Source organism: Knufia obscura (genome assembly GCF_036327395.1).
Source record: "Knufia obscura strain CCFEE 5817 isolate CBS 148926 chromosome Unknown scaffold_7, whole genome shotgun sequence".
NCBI lineage: Eukaryota > Fungi > Ascomycota > Eurotiomycetes > Chaetothyriales > Trichomeriaceae > Knufia > Knufia obscura.
Genome location: NW_027042693.1, coordinates 1,264,603 through 1,286,555, shown reverse-complemented (window position 1 = coordinate 1,286,555; position 21,953 = coordinate 1,264,603). Strand labels below are relative to the sequence as shown.

General features: G+C 45.4%; 7 protein-coding genes across 7 annotated transcripts; 4 read left to right on the top strand and 3 right to left on the bottom strand.

The window, feature by feature from the left end:
- Nucleotides 1-7,292: 7,292 nt before the first annotated feature.
- Nucleotides 7,293-7,841, top strand: PMZ80_006664 (uncharacterized protein; the record flags this gene model as incomplete). Its single annotated transcript, XM_064875076.1, has 1 exon — nt 7,293-7,841. The coding sequence occupies one exon, from the start codon at nt 7,293-7,295 to the stop codon at nt 7,839-7,841; it is 549 nt and encodes a 182-aa protein (XP_064729476.1).
- Nucleotides 7,842-8,874: 1,033 nt separating this feature from the next.
- Nucleotides 8,875-9,843, top strand: PMZ80_006663 (uncharacterized protein; the record flags this gene model as incomplete). The annotated part of the gene is made up of 3 exons (XM_064875075.1): nt 8,875-9,112; nt 9,192-9,348; nt 9,402-9,843. 3 exons carry the CDS (start codon nt 8,875-8,877, stop codon nt 9,841-9,843), a joined length of 837 nt encoding a protein of 278 aa, XP_064729475.1.
- A 173-nt stretch (nt 9,844-10,016) lies between these two features.
- Nucleotides 10,017-10,673, bottom strand: PMZ80_006662 (uncharacterized protein; the record flags this gene model as incomplete). Its single annotated transcript, XM_064875074.1, has 4 exons — nt 10,017-10,048; nt 10,113-10,230; nt 10,282-10,482; nt 10,566-10,673. The coding sequence occupies 4 exons, from the start codon at nt 10,671-10,673 to the stop codon at nt 10,017-10,019; spliced, it is 459 nt and encodes a 152-aa protein (XP_064729474.1).
- A 782-nt stretch (nt 10,674-11,455) lies between these two features.
- On the top strand, nt 11,456-12,181 carry PMZ80_006661 (uncharacterized protein; the record flags this gene model as incomplete). The annotated part of the gene is made up of 1 exon (XM_064875073.1): nt 11,456-12,181. One exon carries the CDS (start codon nt 11,456-11,458, stop codon nt 12,179-12,181), a length of 726 nt encoding a protein of 241 aa, XP_064729473.1.
- An 818-nt stretch (nt 12,182-12,999) lies between these two features.
- PMZ80_006660 (uncharacterized protein) lies at nt 13,000-13,989 on the bottom strand (the record flags this gene model as incomplete). The annotated part of the gene is made up of 1 exon (XM_064875072.1): nt 13,000-13,989. The coding sequence occupies one exon, from the start codon at nt 13,987-13,989 to the stop codon at nt 13,000-13,002; it is 990 nt and encodes a 329-aa protein (XP_064729472.1).
- Nucleotides 13,990-15,185: 1,196 nt separating this feature from the next.
- PMZ80_006659 (uncharacterized protein) lies at nt 15,186-17,273 on the top strand (the record flags this gene model as incomplete). Its single annotated transcript, XM_064875071.1, has 1 exon — nt 15,186-17,273. One exon carries the CDS (start codon nt 15,186-15,188, stop codon nt 17,271-17,273), a length of 2,088 nt encoding a protein of 695 aa, XP_064729471.1.
- A 1,613-nt stretch (nt 17,274-18,886) lies between these two features.
- On the bottom strand, nt 18,887-21,247 carry PMZ80_006658 (uncharacterized protein; the record flags this gene model as incomplete). Its single annotated transcript, XM_064875070.1, has 2 exons — nt 18,887-21,022; nt 21,071-21,247. The coding sequence occupies 2 exons, from the start codon at nt 21,245-21,247 to the stop codon at nt 18,887-18,889; spliced, it is 2,313 nt and encodes a 770-aa protein (XP_064729470.1).
- Between the last annotated feature and the right edge of the window lie 706 nt (nt 21,248-21,953).

Here is a 21,953-nt window from a genome sequence, read left to right as displayed (position 1 = left end):
TAGAGTCTTAACCCGAGAGATAGTAATATAGCTAAGGCCTAGAGTAAAATCACAGGCGGAAAGATTAAGAACGGCTTAATTAACTATAATACCCTACGCCTTATATACTATAATAGCGAAGGTAGGTATAAGGAGGAACTATATATAAGTATAAATAGCTACTCCTTAATAGAACTTACGGCGTTTATAAAGAATAGAGATATTACCGAATACGAGTATAGGGCCTATATAGTTATTAAAGCGAAGTAATATCGCTAGAGAGAGAGATACTTACTAATCCGTACTTAAGCGCTAAACGATATCGGTTATAGTTCCTAAAGAACTATTTATAAGTCTATTTTCGGTTTAGATATTTTTAATAAGTATAAAGCGAGCTCTTATTAAGATCGGGATACTGCTATATAGATTTTTAGCTTAGTTAGAGGACGCCTTACTAGCTTTCGGTCCTTTATAAGTAGTATAAGTAAGATATACTAGCTACTAAAGGTCTTATATTCGGTTATAGTTATAGGCCTAGACCTTCGCTTTTATACTATAAATTCAAATCGCTTTATTAAATAATAGTGCGTTATTAGAAACGACGGCCTAGATATAAGAGGTAAGTAGTCTCTAGTTCGTATAGGTAATAGTATCTAAGCGAAGGTAGTTAAGTACTAGCTTAAACGGATCTACTTCGGTACCGGCTTACTATTAAATAACGTTAAGTTTAATAGTAATATTAAACTTAAGGTAAAGAGTATACTTAGATAGTTCGATAGGGTTTATAAGAGGCCTCTAACTAAAGAGAGGCCGGGCTATAACTAGTAGTAGCTAAAAGAAGTTGTCGGTTAGTACGATATTAAGCCCCTTAAAAGCCTTATAAGAGCGATAAGAACAGATCTTACGATACCGTAAGTTGATTTACGAAAGTGTTTTTAGGCTAATTATAGACTTCTTATTAACGATAAGGTAGTGTATATATTAAAGGCGGGCCTAAATAGCTTAAAGGTTAGTTTAGCTAAGCTTCTCGTACTCGGTAGGGAACTGGATTAGGAGTTAAAAGAGGGAATAAAGCGTGCGCCTAATAATGCTATAGGCGATAATACCGATAGGGGCGGCTCGGATAATAGGATCCGGGCGACTAGTATTATTAGCTAGTTACTAGAGACGAGTAAAGAGTAGTATAATTACGAAAGACTTACTTATACCTACCTTTCCGTTAAGATTAATTAAGAACTAATCGGAACGAAACCTAGTAAGTATATCGGTATAGTAGCTAATAATAAGGTTATAAAGCTAGCGCTACTTAATCTTAAGATTATCCGGATCCGAAGTAGATTCTATAACGAGATTAATAGGGAACCGTTTCTTCTTCTACTCCTAGTAGTTATTATTAATATTATATTAACTAATATACGGACTCTAATTATAAGTATAATTAAGATCGCGTAACTTAAGGCGATTAGGGTCCTTAATAATTGCGTTATTACGCTATAGTAGCTACCGGGTAAGATCTACTTACGATATATTAATCTTCTACTAATTAACGTTACTAGGATCTTTAAAGTTATTCTCGGGCTTAAGAGGTATCTCTTTTATAAAATTATTATCGGGGAGAGTAGATTAAGTCTCTCTCTAGTATTAATACGTATCTTAAAAGGTAGAGAATAGTTTCTATAAGTTTCTAAGCCGAAGTAAGTCCTATACCTTACGAAATAAAGTATAAAGTATAAGCTTTACGTAAGTGTAGTCCTTCTTTTATACGGGCTTATACTAAGGGTAATAGCTAAGAATACGAGTATCGGCTCTAAGCCGCTGCCGATACGTAAATAACTTCCCTTAGAAATTAAAGGTATAAAGGAATTAAAGATAGTTAATATAATTATAAAGCTTAGGCCGAAGCTTATACTTCTATAGTAAATTATAATTATATTTAAGGTACTTACCCTCGGTATTAGAATCGCTATTAACGTATAGAAGCGTAAGCTACTAATTTTTAGAATAATAGTTAATATTAAGTACGGTTCGGCTACCCTCTTATAAAGGAAGATTAAGGAGGAGATAGTAAACCTCTTAAGCGGACTAATCGCGTTCTTTAATAAATCGGTTTATCGTCTTTAATATAAGAGAGAGTAAAGAGTTTCGGGTATTTAGGTTCGGGAGTAGCGAAGCTATAATTTATTTATACGTTTCCGACTTTAACTTAGCTTTCGTATAGTATTTATTAATATAGTTAAGAACCGTACGAGATCTAGTATATAAGGCGATATCAATATTAGCTATCTACGCTACGGAGAGGGTTCGGTTATAGTTATTAAGAATTAAGTCGTTACGAATAGGTTAAAAACGGAGGAACCTAGAACCGATAGGCTTTTTAGCGATAGGTCGGTCTCGTAATAGAAACGGGTAGTGAAAACGATACTTAACCTCCTCGGTAGCGCGTTTCTTTCGCTAATAATAGAGGTCGGTACACTTATATCGTTATATATAATTAATAATACTTAAGAGATACTAAAGCTTATTTAGTTACTAGTTAGGGGTAAGGGATAAGGGGGTCTCGTTAGGGAGTAGCTACCGTTTAACCTAGGGGTTAACGGCGGTAATATAAACTCCCTAGAATTATGTAAACGCTTAGATCGCCTATATATCTACCTCGTTTAATTTCGGAGACGGATATCTATTACTTTAGTAGGTACTATATATATAAGTAGATCTACGGCTTTACTATTCGGTACGGGACTAATACTCTTTAATATTAAATTTAAAGAAGAGCACGTACCGTTTAAATAGCTTAAATCACCGCTAATAGTAGTAGGCGGCGATTAAGGGGTTATTACGGATATTCCGTTAGGCGATAGTAATCCGCTTCTAAGGCGTATCGTCTCGCTACTAATTATAGTTTAAAAGATATTTATAAAGGCTATACTAGTAATAATCTACTATAGAGAGCGTAACGAAGAGGTAAAGAGATCTAAGGTTCTTAATATAGGCTTCTAGATTCTAATATCGCTTAGCTTAGAACGACTAAGTACCTTATAAGCTACTTATATATTAAGTAATTAAGTTTTATAGGGCCTAAGCCTCGGGTATATCGGTATTAAAGGCCGTACGGAGATCTTTAAGTATATATTTTAAATATTAATATAAAGATTACTTAATATACTAGTACGCCTTACTATTAACTTAATTCCGTATATATATATATTAAACGTAACGTATTAAAAGTAAGAATAATATATAAAGCGCTTATTATTAAACTTAAGAAGATACCGAATATACTTAATATAGGTAATAGATTAGAGGTAAGAAGTAACGAACTCGGCTTACCCGAGGAGGAATAGCGTAGGGAAGGCGAGAGATAAAAGGGTCTAGAATTAATTAAACTCCGATAGCGGTATCTATTAAAGGGTAGGTAAGGTAAGGTAATACCGGTATTAAGGAGCGAGTTTATTCTATAGTACTTCTATTTCGGCGGTATTAGCGAGAAGGTTAGGAACGATAAAAGTATCGGCGTCTTCGCTAGCCTCCTTAACCGTTAACTCGTTAACGGGGATAGAGATATTCTATATTAGGACTTAGTAAGCGACGGATCCGTTAAGAGGTAATAACCGGAGATTCTTCTCGCCTACCTAAATATTACGGTATTTAGGGTAGCGACGCCGAAGAAAGAAGAGCTACTATTAAATAGTACCCTATCGTATACGAAAGTTATACTTAAATTACCGTGTAAATTAAGGATTAATAGTATAATCGCCGGCGAATTAGAGTAGGATAAGCTTAAGGTCTTAAGAGAGGAGAGAGAGGGAGTTATATACTTTACTAACGTCGCGTAGAAAATTAATAATATACCCTTTATATCGGTATTAGGTACCGTGTATTTACCGGATTTTAAGAAAGATATAAACGCGAGCGATAAGTATCTTCTTAATTTAGCTAAGAACTAGTAACGAAGGAACGAGTCCGTAATTAAGAGCGTTAGTATTACTAAATATAAACGGTTTCTCTACGAGTTTACGTTAATTAAGGCGTAAGTACCGAGTATAAACGTCGTTCTTAAGCTTAAGGTTAAACTATTACTCTCGGTATTAAGTATAGAACTTAAGCTTTTTATCCTTAAGTACTTCTTAAAAATCGTTAACGTACTACTAATTAAGATTAATTATAGCGAGGCTAGTAGTTCGGGTTAAAGGTATCTAGTAGAGGATTTAAGACGAATAAGGCTCGGCTTTAGGTACTAATACTACGCTAAGAAAGACTCTTTTAACGATATAAAGCCCGCGAACGCAAGCGCTAAGACGATAAACTATTATCTTAAGAGTTACTAGCTTAGGATAACTACTATAACGAATTCTCTTAGGTTTAACTCGGTAGCGGGGTTAAGGTTAGTAACTCCCTAGAGGTAAAGAGCCTTTAACCTTATAGTTAAGAGAGCTATATAGATAACGGAGTAGATATAAAGGAGGGTATACGGTCCTAACTAATACGTAATAAGGGTAGAAAAAGCCGAGGATCGGATTATAGAAGAGGTAAGGCTAGTAGATCCGTGCTACTATTAGACTAAAAGAGAGAAGGTAGTAGTTAGTTACTCGCTTACGGCCTTATAATAAATCTCAGAGGCGGTTATCGTAAAAGAAAGGCGATAGGATCGGTACTATTACTACTTAGTATAGAAGCGATTAGTCTTTAAGGCGATAAGGGAATAAGGGGCGCTTACTTAGTTATTCGCTTCTTTAAAGCGTTAAAGCTATTGCGATATGCGCGATAGTTAGTAGTAAAGTGTATTCTACGAGTAGGTTAAAAGTTATAAAGAGGACGTAGCTTTTAATAATTTAAGTAGGTTTTTAGGTTAGATTATAAGGATAGAGTAGGATTACTAGACGAGCTTATACTTAATAGATAAACGATAGGGGACGAGTAGGAGATAAGGAAGCCTATAGGTAAGGGGTGAAGCTAAAGCGAAATTAAGTAAATATTAAGTCGCGATCATCTAATAATCGTTATATAATTTAGATAAATCATATAATTCTAAATCATATAATTTAGAATCACATATAGCTAATTAGATGCACCGACTAATTAGAAGTATAGCTTTATTAACATGAAATACCTTTAGATTCCTACTTTACAGGATTAGAGTTAGCTCTAGTACTATTTAACGGATATAAAAGTATTCTTTTATAACCGAGTAATCTAATAAGCTTCTGTTAATATAAGGACGATATTTAGTATTAAGATAATATAAAAAGTATACTAGATAACGCGTAAGAGTTATTTAAGTTAGAAAATATAATATACGACAAAGACTTAGCTTAGTTAAGTTCTTAATTTTAAGGTATAACTATATTACTCTAGTCTAAGTACTAAAATTATAGCTAAAATAGGCGATCTTAGTAGGGAACTTAAGTTAACGACTAGGTAATTAAAAAAAAAATCGCTTATATAGAAAAGTATACTTAAGCACTATATATACTATATAGTATATTCGCTCCTTTTATAACTATCTCTTTCTTAACTAATAATCTATTAATTATTGCCTTAATCGCTTTTATACCTTTCTCTTATATCCTTAACTTTACTCTAAGTCCTTATTATCCTAGTAGTAGATAAGATTATCCTTATATTAACTTAAAGAATAAATTCTATAGCGAGTACGGACTATATAACCTAATTTTTAATAATAAACTAGCTACTATATAACTAGTTATACCCTATACTTCTATTACTTTAGATATCGCGCTAGGCCCTTTATTAATAATTATTCTAGCTATAATAGTTGCTATAAAGTAGTACTAGCTAATATTAAGTTACTACTAGCTAAGTTAAGCTACTACTATAATAAAATTAAGTACTAATTATAAAGCTACTAAAACTAGTATACTAGTACCTATTCTAGTATTTATTATAATATCTATCTCGCTTTAGTTAAATAAGATTACGCGTATTAACCTTTACGTTATTATACGTTATTAAAAGGTATATACTAAGTTAGTTTAAGGTGAAACTAGTAAGTAGAAGGTATTCCTTTACGAGCCTATCTTTAAAATTAAAGATAGGCTATAAATTATATATAATCTAATTTAAATATACTATACTACCCTATATAAAGTACCTAGCTAAGCTAAAGAGTTTAGCTATTAACTTAATATAGCGTACTTAAAAGAAGAATAAGAGGTCTTTTTTTATACTATAGTATCTACTAAGTACGATAGTTAAGCGATACTACTACTAGAGAAGGAATCGGCGCCCTCCTTAAGGCTAATATATATTATTAAGCCTATTAAGTACGTCTATAAGGTCGTTATATACTAAGAACCTATTATTAATAACCCTTAAGACCTTAATAAGATAATTTAGACTAGTACTAACTCGGTGATTACTATAACTAATAATACTAAGACTCTTATACTCGGTAGCGATTTTATAATAACTTTTAATAAACTATTACTAATAGATAAAGAATATATTAAATACTTTAGGTATTTAACTTATTCTACTAGTAATAAGTATTCTAGCGTTAGCTCGTATAAAAATCTTTTATAAGTTAAGAGCGAGAAAAGTTTATAGTATATATATAATAGTGCTTTAAGTAATAATATTAAATCTAAGAATTTATCTTTCGCTCTACTATAACTATAAGTCGCTAGCAATAGCGCTCTTATAATAGATATACTAAAGGGGTAAAGTAACGCGTACTATAAGTAAGAGCGCGTCGGATTTATAAAAAAAGGATATTCTTACATTACGTCGGTTAAAGCGGTTAAAGGATACGGAGGCTAGTAATAGTAAACGGCGACGACGATAAGGAAAATAGCTACGATAAAACGGATTTTAAGAACGTGATCTAGAGCTTAGATTTTATATAGGTATATATTAAAATAAATCAATTAACGATTAATTAGAGCGTGGTTAATAATCTCGAAAAAAGTGCAAAATACAATGTGCGTTGACATCGGAGATATCGGGAGTCGTCAACGCACCCGCCAGTAAAGAAGAGATTAAATACGTCGTGGCGTGAAAAGGAAGGATGAAGGTGGACAACTTTTGCAGCGAGAAGTTTCATGTTAGGCAGTTTTGCCGACAGCCGCGTCTGCTGATGAGCTTATGGCAGCTACGCTTGACCGTAGTAGCTAAGCCTCGGCTCAAAGCAAAGAACCAGGAGACTCAGGCTGGTTCGAACGGAAGCTGTATCAGTTGCCAGAGACATGGAACTGCCTCTTACTTGAAGTACACTGAGTGTTGGTCCGCCAATCTTCGACCCCTAAGACACGGTCGTCGGTAGCAGTGTGTCTTGATACAGGGGTCAATTTGACAACATGGAAGTACATTCGGACTTCGACATTCCCTGGTGCAAAGACCTCCTTCAATCAGATATCGAAGTCGTGGAAATACCCACAAGGAAAGACAAGTCTCCATCACCCAACGATGACGAAGTATCCAACAGCATGTTTGCCCGCACACTCTACACGGAGACCGCTATTCGAGCTCAAGTGAACTTCAAACGCCCAACCTCTGAGCCGGATGCCTTAACTACCACCGAGTATTGTTACCTTTTGTCTCTTGGCAGTGGCATCGATGGTAAATCTGGCCGAGCGCACGGAGGCTTCAATGCATTGATTCTGGACCAGATGACTGGAACAGTTGCGTCGCAGGTTAGTGGGAGTTTTGCGCCGGCTACGGCGACAATGACGGTGGATTACAAAGCTCCGATCGATACGCCCGGGGTGATTTTATGTCGCGGGTGGGCGGTGGAGAAGGAGAGACGGAAGGTTTGGGCTAAGGCCAGGATTGAGGACGGGTCGGGGCGAGTGCTCGCGAGCGCCAAGGCTTTGTTCATCTCGGCGAGACAGGAGAGCAAGCTCTGAGCTTCTCGGCTCCGTTGGAGGCTCGTACTTGTGGCTGTACGGTTTTCCAGGCTGCTCGATCTTCAGACTTGGAATGCTTTGCAGCGTATTAAACGACACAATCAAGCTGTCCACTTATCGAGTCCCCCTCAACGACTCTCAACCCCTGGTCCCTATCGTCAGCCGCCATCACTGGGGAGCCCCCCAACCAAACAATCGTACGCTTCAGCAGCGCATCATGCAGCAGTACACCTCAAGCTTCGGTTTTACACCTGGCAGCCTGAAGGCTGAATGGTGACTGCTCGAGTGAGTGAGGCAGAAGCTACACCCTGGAACATATCTGGTTAAGTCTAGCAATGAAAGTATCACTGTCCAGCCAAGAACCTGATGAAGATCGAGTTGGTGGAGACGTTCGTGACCGGGTCGCGAATTGAGCTGGAAGCGCCAAGGGTTATCAAAAATCTGCGGATGGGTATTGGCTTCGGCAGAAGAGGCGCAGCCAGGTTTGAGCGTAGGGGGTTCGGAATGAAGCAAAGCCAGACTTTAGAGGCTTCAAGCGGGCAACCTGAAACTACGATCTTGGCACTGAAATGACAGCTCTATCATCAGCCATAGCATATGTCCTCTTTCCAGTCAACGGCGCCGTGGTATACTTATCGACGGAATATTGCCAATGTACATGCCCTGGTGGTAGTGCTTCCTCCAGCGTCCTTAGCAAAGAAGTCAAATGCGCATCTGCTCGAATGACTCACCGTATTGGTGAGCTCCACCTGGTGCCGTGCCTCGGCTGCCAGTGATCTGTGAAACGTCTCCGCGTAGGCTTCGCGACCGACGTGATCTTGTTCTAGCAGCTTGAATTGCGAGAGAGCATTGTTGGTTTATGTTCATGTTGTGCTGTTTGCTCGTACCTGATAGAACGGAAATTGTCCTCTCGTAGCCACCGAGCTGCTCGACTACAGCCTATTTTGAAACCAGTACTCAGACGAAACTCGGGGAACGACCCCGTAGTGAAACACAAGGACAATTCGCGTCACTTAGACCTTCATCAGCATCAATGGCACCAAAGTCCTCACCACCACCCATGAAAGGCGCTTCAGCCTCGTTTCCAGCAGATGGAATTCTGCTGGTCACCATCAACAGACCCAACCAGAGAAATTCCATACCTTTCGCTCTTCATTGGCAGCTTCATGCCCTGTTTCATTGGTTCGACAATGAGCCTACGTTGAACGTTGCTGTCATCACTGGTGAAGGTGACAAGAGCTTCTGTGCTGGACAGGACTTGATTGAACTCGGTAAGTGCAGGATCTATAGGCTCGGCAATCCCGAACAGCAACGAGCTTCTAGATTACGAGACTAATGCAGGATGAACAGGCAAGCGGGACCCAAGCAAAGCACGAGAGGAGCCATGGCTAGGCATTCACCCTAGCACAGGTTTCGCTGGCATCAGTCGTCGTCTCGGGAAGAAGCCGATCATAGCTGCTGTGAACGGCTTCGCTCTTGGTGGTGGCTTCGAGATCGTACTGAATTGGTAATTCATTCTTTCGATATGCTAATGTGGCCAAGCAGCTAACACGATGCTAGTGACATGGTCGTTGCTGCACCAGAAGCAACTTTTGGTCTACCCGAAGCACTTCGTGGCATCTATGCCGGAGCTGGTGGTCTGCCACGCCTCATTCGTAACGTCGGCCTTCCGGTGGCCTCCGAGATCGCCATGACAGGACGTACGCTCACAGCACAAGAAGCGCTGCAATATCAGCTCATTAACAAAGTCTCCAAGTCCCGAGCGAGCGTGGTAGAAGAGGCCATTCAGTTGGCCAAGAAGATCGCAAATCTTAGCCCTGATGCTGTCATTGTTACGAGACTAGCTTTGAGAGAAGCATGGGAGACTGGCAGTGTTGAGCGAGCGTACCAACTGACTAACGAGAGACTGGCAGAGAAATTAACGACAGGAGAGAACGCAAAAGAAGGATTGACGGCCTTTGCACAGAAGAGGAAGCCGAATTGGCAGCCTAGCAAGCTATAGTCGATTGGTAATAAGTTTTGCTCATCCTGGAGGTTTCTGTTACATCCTTCAAACCGCCTTTGGCCCCTGCTTTCAGAAGGATCGAGTTCAAGCAGTATCTGAAGTTTGCAAGGTCGCCCCTGTCATACCCTCGCAATTTCTTGCTCGCAAACGACGAAAGTCGTATATGTGGTTTACTCCTTTATCTTCTGCTTGTGGAAGACATCTAGAGCGAGCTTGGTTAGCTGCTACGATCAACACTGAGGCAGCTTCAATGCGTTTGGACTTACTGGGAACCTCGGGCATCCAGTTGTCCCGTCTGCTGCAGAAGAATTCACCCTTTGGAGGAAGATCTGTAGGCTTGTCGAGTGTGCCGTAGAACACATACACGAAGTCACCAGCATTAGCCTGCGGAGGGTCCGTGTCAGCGTGTCTCCTGTACTAAGCGCATTGACTCACTCCCTGTGAGCGTTGCCAAGGAAAGCCACCTACACCATATTCAAGCAACCCGCTGCCACATTCTTTACAGAATTCTCGATGTAAAACTGTGCCGGAGCCGTTGTCTGCTTCGTGGGCTTTGACGTATTCTTTACCTTCGGTAACCGACCAGGCAGATTTAGGTATCTTGGTGGTTATGCCGAAGGGGCCGCCAGTAAATTTCTGCCAAGTAGGTAATCAGTATCGTCGTTGCATATGCTACGTTGTTGTTGTCTTCGGAAGGCAAGATCCAGCGGCAGCCTCACCTTGCAGTTTCCGCAATGACAAATGCTCGTTCGAGCATCCTTGTCAGCGTCATCGAGGGAAATCTCGTATCTGATCTTGGTGCAATAGCAACCACCGGGGAACTTCATCTTGGCTGCGACTTCAGAAAGTTGCGACGCTGTCGACCTAAATGCTCGTCGATTGAAGTTTGCTTTTGTGTTCCAGAAAACGAGGTGATCGTTGACTGCAGCTGCTCTTCTGGCTGCTGTGGAAAGTCCTCGAAGGCTCTGCATGTAGGTGTATGAGCTTCAAGCCGAAGTGTCAGTACAAGTCAGTATGGAACCGATCGATACAGAAGCTTTAATTGAAGCTCGATATGACATCGGCGTCAACTGATAGCTGATGCTGTCGTGACTTCCCTGCATGCAACGAGGGGAAGTACGTCATTGCGGCTACTTTTCCCATTCGTCGAGCACCTACACACTGGTTGATTCATCTTCTTGTGCTGCAAGTACGACATGGCACTCATCGCAAGGACCAAAGCCTGAAGCTCTCTACGAACTGGAAAATGTCTTCATATTCACTATTCGGACTGCACGAACTGCAGTGTCTCGGGATATTGAATTCTGAGCATGTTTGGAAGATGACTAATGACACAGCTTTATCGATAGCGGGTTGAATGCTCACCGTCTTACCTCGGCATGTTCGTATCCCCAGCACTACTTGTAGAACCAAAGAGTTGCCGTGTGACAGTGCTGTCGACAAGGCGGTGTTTGTTAACAATGATGGCTTATTTCAGCAGCAGCCAAGGTCTTTATTCATAGCGACCGCAAACACGACCGTGCGTAGTGGCCTGTCGATATCGTTCATCAGATACATACTAGCAGCGCACAGCCTTGTGATACCAACATAACCTCAAGAACAATCGAACATGCCGGGCAAAGTCCTAGCCCATGTTGATTGCGCCTCCCCCTACTCCTATTTCGCTCTTCTTCATCTGCGACGCATTCGCCCAGTCCTCGCTTCACACAATGTCAACATCGACATCACCCCTGTCTTCCTCGGCGGCATCAACCATGCAACAGGGAACAAGCCACCGTCCACCCTGCCCGCAAAAGCAAAGTATGGACCCTACGACCTCGCCCGTGCATGCGAGCACTTCGGGACGTGCAAGTTGACCGCGCCTCCATTCTTTCCCATGGTCAGTCTGCTGCCGCAAAGGTGTATGTGTGTGATCAAGGCGAAGTACTCCGAGAACGTGTTCGAAACTGTCTTCGAGAAACTATGGGTATGGGTGTTCAACCGTCACGTTGATCTTGCACAGCCAGCGAATATGAAGGCGGTACTGCTGGAGGCCGGAGGGTTGAGTGAGAACCAGGTAGAAGAGGTGTTGAGGTTGGCAGGGACAAAAGAGGTGAAGAGTCAGCTCAATGAGAATACGAGGAAGTGCATTGAGGAGTATGGTGCTTTTGGCGCTCCGTGGATGTGGGTTATTAGAACGGATGAGGCTGGAAAGGAGGCGCTTGCCGAGCCTGTTTTTGGGAGCGACAGATGGGTCTATGTTTATGAACTGTTAGGCGTACCCTTCGAGGACGTGCAGTTGGTTGGCAAGGACGGGCAAGCTGCTAGTAGCTCAATATCGGTTGCGAAGCTGTGAGGAGGGCTCGACGCACGGCATCCTGATATCTGGCACAAGATCCGCTAGATGGACATATGCAGCAGTCTTGAACCCCCAGAATCGTTTCTATGGCTCACGCATACGCGCCGCCGGCCACCAGACATGTCGCACCAGTCACGTAGCTGCCGCAAGAATCGTTCACCACTGCCTGCACACCGTACGGGCGTCTGCACGAATGGCTCCAGTTCAACCGCAACATAGACAAAAAGACACTCCTAGCTCTCCCGGTATTGGTCCGAGTATGTCTGCTTAGTACGAAATACATGTAGCCAAGCATGGCTTCGTCCCCAAGGATAAGTAGGTCCTCTTGCTCAATACACCTCAAGGCCCTGGCACCGACAGCAACTTTAGCGAGCTGCTTGCCACTGAGGAGGCCTCCAGCTTTGAAATGGAGGACATGTTAGACCTAGAAATTGATCATTCAGTTCCACCGTTCGATGGGCTGCAACTCGACGTCGATCTGCAGACTGGCGTATGGATGGAGCGAATTGGAATTACAGAAGACAACTTCGGAGATTGAGAAGGCGCAGGATTTGCATGGCATTGGAGGCTATTCAGGGTCGTGTGGCAGATGCAGTTCGTGGACATTCCAAGACCAGTTTTTGACCGTGGGGTCCAGTACAGAAACCGAGAGCTGGTCTCGAAATCCTAAGCACTTGGTTTTTCAGACGCGGGGAGTGCCCCGAGGTAGAAATCGAAAGCTGGTCTCGATGTTCTAAGCAGTGGTTTTCCGTAATCCGAGAGGGCCCTAGTGCATCTGGGCTTTAGCAGAGTAAGGCGACCTGCGCCATCCACCACTACCCTGTCGACTGCCATGCGTCATCCAAGTCATGCTGTTTAATCCCATAAGCCCAGTGGTGGCAAGTTTGATGCATGACGGGGCTCACCTCCCGGGTGTCCTCGTCCTCACCATCGTCGAAGACTTCACGCACACCCTGTTTCAGATACGCTTTGAGGAGCATCCTCTTCCATCTTCCTGTTGGACCAACGCATTTCCGCCATCTAGAAACTTGCCGATCGTCATCAGGACACCGTCGACCTTGAAAGAAACGACAGTACCACTGGAACCATCCACGAACATCATACTCATGCATTATCCATCCACTTGCCTCCCATTCTTCGATACTCTGGCCACAAGCGACTTTGTACTTGTTGACATCCGCATCATAGTCGGGACTGGTAAGTTTCCCATGCACATCAAGTCCTTCGGTCCACTCCGGTGGTAGCTCCTTCCAATCATCCTCTATCACAATCCCGAGCCGCCTTGACTTTAAGGGTCGCCAATACGAGCCACCAAAGCAGCCTTCCCGGATCATTTCTTCCGGTGATTTGTTTGGCACGAATAACGGAAAGTCCTCGAAATGGAACGCACCAACCTCATCTCTGTTGGGCGCTGAACCCTCCGCCTCCCACTTGGACCAGTTCTCCCGCATGGTCTCGACATCCGGAGCTGGCGAAAGACGGACCTCTTCTTTCAGATCTGTGACAGACGCTGAAGCATTGGCATTCGGCCGCGTTCTAACTTTGACTCTGCTCACTGTCGTAGCTCGGACACTATCTGGCTCTTCTTTGTATGAAGGTCGCCCACCAGCCTGTTGTATCCTAGCAGATGATCGGGTGGGACGGTCCGCGACCTCGATCTTCCGCTTCTTTGTCGAAAGGCCATTTTCACGTTTGACTGTCTGTGATTTCGTGGAAGTGATTGCTCTGCTATTCAGGTTCAGCTCTGCGAGTAGTTTTTCTTTATTCTGGAGATTAGCCAGTCGTTGAGCCTCAATGTCGGCCATGTTATCATGCGATCTACGTCTTTACAGGGCTGAATCAAGTAAATCAGCACAGATGTATCACGGTTATGAGCAACCCAGGAGAACAGCACGTGGCACGAACCCGTCGCGTCCCTTTTTACTGTCCACCGGCTGGTAGGTATCTTAGTGACGTATTCACAATCTATTGGCCTCAGGCAACAAAGCTGGATTCTGGTGCCCTTCATGAGATCGTTAGTGCTTATTTGTCATTGTGCTTCGAGCGTCACATACGGTTGAACGCCCTATCAACGAGAACATCAATGTGTTCAAGAACCTCTTCCATCCGGGCCTGACATATCCAGATGATGCTCAGGGCACCCAGTGCTCACTTTGGGCATTTCGCAATATTAGTCACGACGGCTCGTGTCTACCGAACCAGGAAGGTCAAAATCTTGACGCGTTTGACCGAAGTCCGACACGTCTACCACGTGAAGTGCTACAGCGCATCCCGGACTGAATTATTTCACAGGTACTCGTAGCCAAAAGCGTCAATTCTGATCCTTTACTGAGTGGTGATGCCTTCTCGATATGCATCTCGAGAAGGATCTCACTAGGAGCTGCAATCGCGATTGCGATTGACGAGGTCGGAGTTGCCTTGACGATAAGCGAAGCAACGTTAGGTTTCGGCCTTCGGGTAAGAACCAATAACACAACCAATAGTCTGCAGGTACCATCTAAATGCCATCACCGGAGACAAGGGTTATCTTCAGATGAAGCAGCAGTTTGATTGTTATCCTTGTCATGGATTTTATTACAGATGGTGTGGAAGTACTTCATCAAGGCGCTCCTGCCTTCCACTCTCCGCTGATGAAGTTTTTCATTACTTCCTGTCCTGTCTCTACTATCACCCATAATCGAAGCATCAGCTCGTTGGCCGCCGCAGCGCTCCACTTCATCATCTCCTGCGAATACGCAGGCTAACGATTCTGCCGAACTCCCCGAGCCAAATAGCCGCAAATCGATCCTTGCAGCGACCACTTTTGCCAGCAGCCGGGACCTCTGATTAAGCCTTTGGGGCGCCCTTAGCATTGCGACTATTACCTCATCTATGTCCCAAAACTGTCTCAAACCGCATGCGCGTTGCCAACAGACCTAGCCAGCTGCACTGCAACTAATATTCCGAACCAGACATTACATCGCCGGTGCAAAGGTTCGTACGTGCAAGGGAGAAATTCGACATGTCGCTGGGCCAGGGAGGCCCGTCTTTTGACGATGTGCCGGCTTCTGCTGCACCCAACAAGTCTGTCACTGCCTCATACTCCTACCGTGACCAGAGTAGATCTCCAGTATTCTCCGACCGAGACGATCTACCTGGTAGGCCTTCTTTAGACTCACCGTACCGATACGCACAAGATAGGTCGGAGGAGAATTTAGACATGAGAAGGCCGCAAACGCGCAACCGGAATGGAGAGCTGCCTCGTCTGCAAGCGAATGGTACACTTGATGAGTTCGAAGAGGAAGGATATAATCCCGTTGGCGACGACGACCCAACATCTTACGATCTTGTCGGACCGGTACAAGCAGAGAGTGGTCAGAAAAAGCAATGGAACCTAGAGAAGCAGTCACAAGCATTATTCTCGAAAGAACATCTACAAATCATATTTGGTGATCCGGGTTTCCTTCTCAAGTTCACGTCATTCTTGGGGTTGCACAGACCTCAGTCGGTACCCATACTTGTACATTATCTCGACTCGTTGAAAGCATTGAGAGCGCTACACTACGCCAACGCCATTCTAGAAGGTCTGGACGAGGTGCCCGGACTGGACTTTACGAGTGGTGGCGTCGACCCAACCGCAAATGTCTCACTGCTGAAGAGGGCAACGGACGCATTCGACTATCTTGTCAGAGAAGAGTTGCCAGCATTTGTCACGCATGAATACATACAGATTGTTAGCGCAAGTATCACAGCAAGGATTTCCGGAATGCTAGCACCGCATCTGAGGGAAGCAAGTGAGGGACTGGCTGAGGTTTTCTGTCTCACTGACCCGAGTCGGCCGGACAATCCTATCGTCTTTGCCTCGGAAGAATTCAATCGCACGACCCAGTATGGGATGTCATATGTGCTAGGTCGGAATTGCCGCTTCTTGCAAGGACCTTACACCAATCCTCTTTCCGTACGACGTCTGCGCGATGCGACAAAAGCAGGGAGGCAGCACCAAGAGGTGTTTCTGAATTACCGACGGGATGGCTCACCCTTCATGAACCTACTGATGGTAGCTCCACTATGCGATTCCCGGGGTATGGTCCGCTACTTCATCGGCGCCCAAGTAGACGTGTCCGGGCTGGTCAAAGATTGTGCGGAAATGGCGTCTTTGGAACGCCTACTAGACAAGCAATCAAGAGACGAAAAGGTCCCGGACCATCAAGCGCCAAACCCTGAAAAGAACGACGAGTTACGCGAGCTCAGTGAGATGCTCAACATGAATGAGTTAAGCACCATACGTAAATATGGCGGCCGTATGCACATGGACGGCGACTCAGAAGACAACGATTCGGATGTTCAAGAAGGCTCAGTAGCATCAGGTCATCCACGACTCTTGATAAAAGACCCGAACACTCTGACTCCACCATGGGAAATGGGCGAGCCCAATATGGACGAGATGCCAAACGGGAACTCGCCCGCCGCAGGCTCAGCAACATCCACAAGCTCGCAGCACAAGATCTACGGCCACCTGGGCGGAATATACAACCATTACCTCCTCATCCGCCCATACCCATCATTACGCATCCTCTTCGCGTCACCTTCACAGCGTGTTCCGGGTATATTACAATCACCTTTCATGAACAAAATCGGCGGCTCAAATCGCGTCCGAGAAGAACTTACCGCCGCCTTCGCAGACGGCCGAGGCGTAACAGCCAAGGTCCGCTGGGTAAGCAAACACGACGATGAAGGCCGCAATAAATGGATCCACTGCACACCACTTGTCGGCGTAAACGGCAACATCGGTGTCTGGATGGTCGTCATTGTAGACGACGAGCGGCATAAAATCCAGCGGGAACGTGAACGCATCGGCGCACGTATGGCGCCGCCAGTACCAGCTGACACCCGAGAACGAGCTACGCCGGATAGGGATAGGGTCAGGGATGCCTCAAGGTCGAATCACAGGCCAACGAGCCAAAGTGCGGCGGCTGCTCTGCGGTATGGTTATAGTTCGGGAGGCGGCGCTCGAGGAAATGGATTAGCTGATCGCACAGTGCCCTCCGATCGCAATAATAGCTTGGATGACCGTGATGGCAGTGGGAGTATAGAGAGTTACAGGATCTGACCAGGCTCATAAAAGATGAATGGGACATGAACATACTTTAGCATAATACCCGGCGGCTCTTTTTGGTATCAGCGCTGCGTTGATATAGTGTATAATATTGTATCATGTTGGACCACCAACATCAGAGCTTGAATTGGATATGATCCACACGGGAGTGCACTTGACTTTTCCGTCTGAACCCAGTACACTGCACTGGCTCATCTCTGACACATTTGCTGCCTCGTCTTGAGTTGCTCGATATCCACGGTCCTCGAGTCATCCTCGGCAATGGCACCTCCCTTCAGCTACTACATCGTGCCTTCCCACATAGGGTGTGATCGGTCGCACCTGCCTTACACATCGGGTTGCACCTACCTTCCCTCTCATCCGGTCGCACCTTCCTTGATCGCAGCTTCCTCATTCACTGATCGCGGCTTCCTTCTACTTCGTATGGAGTCGCACCTGCCCGCAAAACCGGTATCAGATCGCGCCTTCCTTAAACGGTGGACCGCACCTGTCTTGTGAACCGTATCGCACCTTCCTCAGTCCTGGCCTGCTGAGTCGCCACTTCCTCGGGGCTGGGTCGTACCTTCCCTTCCTTGTACTGGGCCGTACCTTCCTCACATGCTGAGTCGTGCCTTCCTGACACTGCGTCGTGCCCCACTTTGGATGAGTCGTACCTTCCTCACAGACTAAGTCACGCCTTCCTAAAGGCTGGAGTATCATCAACCGTGCCTGTCTTGCCTTCTACTTTGCGCTGGATCGTACCTGCCTTGAAAACTCATGATGGGTCACGCTTTCCATTTTGCGATATTGGGTCGCGCTTTCCTCCAGATGGATCGTACCTTCCCATGGACTGGGTCGTGCCTTCCCTTGGATTCGGTTGTGCCTCCCTCTTCGAATGGGTCGTGCTTTCCTCCAGATGAGTCGTACCTCCCTCAAGAAATCCACAAGGGATCGCGCCTTCCCAGCGTATCGTATTTGGTCGTGCTTGCCTGGAACTTGGCGCGGATGGTACCTGCCTCGTTTGGACAAGTGCCTGCCTCGTGATATCTGAACACGGCTCTTTCCTGCAGTGTAGTGGCTTGACGGTCGGTCCATCCCTAGCTAGGCTTCCCCGCTACTTTCTTAAGAAATGCTCGGGTTGTGGCTCTGGTTGGGGTGTGTTAGCGCAATGTGTTGGCGCAGTGTGTTAGCCTCTGACTGAGCTAATGTGATGCTCCTTGCTTCGACTGGCTAGGACTTACTATTGCAGAGACGTACTTGGTCACACTGATTGTACGAACATCTTTGGACGACACAACATTCACTGGCGAGAAGAGTATGGACAGACGACATAGTGCAGATCTGGAGATTGCCGCGCTTATTTTCCCTAGGCAGTCATGATTGATATTATTCTATGTCGTTGATGTCCTTCCGATATGAAAGAGCTCCCGATATGGCTGTAAAGACAGCCCGATCCATAAACGCCTGGTCGAGTCATCATATTCCCAACCAATTGTTATGGTAATCCTAGCTTCGCTTATGCTTCAGGGGTATCGAGTTGAAATTGAAATAAGAAATCAGATATGAGATTGCAGTCGTCCGAGACCGCATCGTGTACCACAACAAACAAATAAACAAATCTTCTCCTTCTATTGACCAAGAATTTCATCCCAAGTCTTGGTGTTGATGTGAATTGATCCTGGTAGACCATCAATTTCATGGTAGATGTGACTCTTGTCTGACTTCGAGTCGATAGCACTGGCTTTCAGTATGTCCACAAGATGGGTCATATCCTTGTTGTCGACTGGTGTCGGGATGTCGTCCTCCGTATCGGTCGATTTCGTCTTTGTGCTTCCAGAAGAGGCATTCGACGTCTCCCTGGAGACAGAAGAACTGCTTGTAGGCGATAGATCTGGCACATCTTCATCGCCATCATGTGGCATTCTTAATTCTGGTCTCTTCTGAAACAGGTCTCCGACTGGGAAAACATTCGGCACCAGTGAGCTGCGACGACTCATTTGCTCAGGGCTAGGAAGCGTCATTGTCTTCTGTCCGTTGAGCTCGACTTCGTTTAAACCATTGCCGTAACCATGTACCAGAATCTCGCAGTGGGGTTGCGATGGGACTGGCGGCACAGGAGGCTCATCGGACACAGCAGCAGATTGCCTTCTGCTCAACAGTCGTCGCAATGATGGCACGCGCGGAATAGAAGGTGATCGCATGCTCAGGATAGAATTGCTCCGTGCCGGCATGGTTTGTCGCCGTTCCTTAGATGAAGTCGATCTCCCAAGCCGAGTATCAAGTCGTCCTGTTGAGGTATTTCCGTGCAGGTAATCGATATCGGGAACGAGCTCTTTATGCGTCGGCTGGGCTTTGTCCTTCGGGGGGACTTGTGGCACCCAAGGCATTTTCGTTGGGACATGGCAACAAAGAGAATAGCTCAGGCCTTCCGTGTTCCGTACATGCTTGGGAGCAGCCACAATAGAGATCAATGTCTGCAATATTGCATAGACCAAGATCCAGCGCACTTTCCGACCGTCAGTCCAGGAGACATGCTCAAGATCATCCGCAATGGAGTTGGATTCGAACTCCGAGAATCGTCGAACAAGTGGACAATTCATGATCTGCACATCGCGATCGGATGCTTTGATTAGTGCCTGTATTCGAGCGGTCTTGCGATCCGCTCGTTCAATACGCTTTTGAGCAACGGGGTTCCACGATCGTCGCCTCGAAAGAGTTGGTGTTCTAACAGTTGGTGTGGGGGCTTGAGGAAGTTGTGGTAACGGATGTGGAAGCGTATCGAAGCCATGCTTGCTATCAAATGCTTGGATGTTTTGTAAAGTGCATATTCCGCCGGCGCTTGAGAGATAGTCGCCTGCATCTGCTGAGGAATCTGGATCAACAAGATGGTGATATAGGTTGCGGAAGTCCGAGTACAAAGCACCATAGATCGAATGTTTCGAAGCCTCGGAGCTGAAGCCAGCTGGAGGCCAGAACCCGTACTTTTCAATGTAGAAGCCGTGTAAGAATGAACGGAAGCGGTCAAAATGATCTCTCGCGGCCTGAGATAGGCCTAGGAAGTTTCCGGACAGATCATCACCGAAGAAAGTCTCGATCGACATACTTGCCCGAGCCAGTCGCACATCCATTTCGAGGCGCGATTCCAGAATCAAAGATTGTGTTGCTTTGTTGAGAGTCGCGTACTCTAGACTCGAGTTGATGTCGCGATGACTCATGCCAACAGCGTGTGCAAATGCATCTATCCACATGTCCCCTTGCCGCAACTGTTCAGCAAGCAGTAGCGCTGCCAATGCATGGTCGACACATTCTCGGAAGTCGAGGTATTTCTGAGACTCAGCGTAGGCTATAATTTCTCTTTTGTTCAAAATGGGATCGCATGCGTCTCTGTATTGATCAATTCTCTCTTTCAAGGCCACCAACGAGACGCCCAGAGTACGGCCGGCGAGTGGCAGATCGTACAGCCAAGCGAAGAAGTTTCGAGTGGTAATGTGATGATCGAACACAGCGTCAACGCTGGATGTGATAGGTGCAGGGATGTACAGCTCGCTAGCTGATGTATGTTTGCCGCAACCTGGGCAAGAGCTGAGGAGGCATTCTCTGGAGGCATGCAGCGAGGGTCTAGTTCCGCAGCGCTCAAGCAGTGTCTCGAGACCACGCTCTCTGAGGACACGGGTGTGGACGCGAAAAGATGGACCTCTACTCGATTGACCCGGTTGTCTGAGGTAGACAAGTAAATCGCCGGAAGGGAAGCAGAGCTCTGGTTCCTAGTGGGTGTTAATACAAATCCAAGGCCTCTTGCTCTCTTGACATACCTGGTACAGATTGAACCAATCCGTAGTGATCCTCGACCTGCCATTCCATCGCCTCAGTCCTGCTGAGCGAATATCTTCTTTCGTAATTCTGCCATGGAGGCGCTTGCTCGAGCCCTGCTTGGAATATATGCTGGTAATTCTACCGGCTTTCACAGCGTCTGATCTTCGTGATGTCATGTCGCAGCGAAGAAGCTGAACTGCTGTGATTCAACGTTGCATGTTTTTGTGGTAAGAAGAACGCTCAGGCGCTGAGGAAGCCACCAGGAATGTTCGACGGTGAGAGGCTGAAAGATGAAACGGGACTTGAGGCAGCTGCGATCGACAGCGGCTCTTCAACACCTGGCAACGATAGATCGGTAGCGGCAGGAGCGGCGCGATAGATGGAGAGTCACGACGAGGACAGAGCATACGAGTAGCACCAAGACCAGCTACTCTTCAACCATTTTTGATAAGTGAGTTTGGGACAACCCATTTCCACCATTTTGACCAGGACCAACTTGGCAAGGTACCAGAAGCTCTCTCCGGCGATGCGCCATGATGCAAAGGTGACAGGCGTATCACATCATGACAAAGGAAAGGTCAAGACTAAAGCGGCTCCATGATGGAGCCTTGAATCGGAAGGTCAAGCTTTAATTCTTCAAGTTGTCAAGCCACCGAAATTGTAATTGGCGGTGGACTGGCCAGAGCAAGACCCATGCATGCGGTAGATCGACGGTTGTATTAAAGAGAGATCCACCAGCACGATGCGACGGGCTTCAAGCTGTTCAACCGTCTTGGACACGAGAAATGCTCGAGAGTCCGATGGTTGATCCCAAGGTCTTATTGGCAGCCTGCAAGCCCTGTACTCTATGCTTGATCTGGAGAGCTGAGCTTACGCAAGATG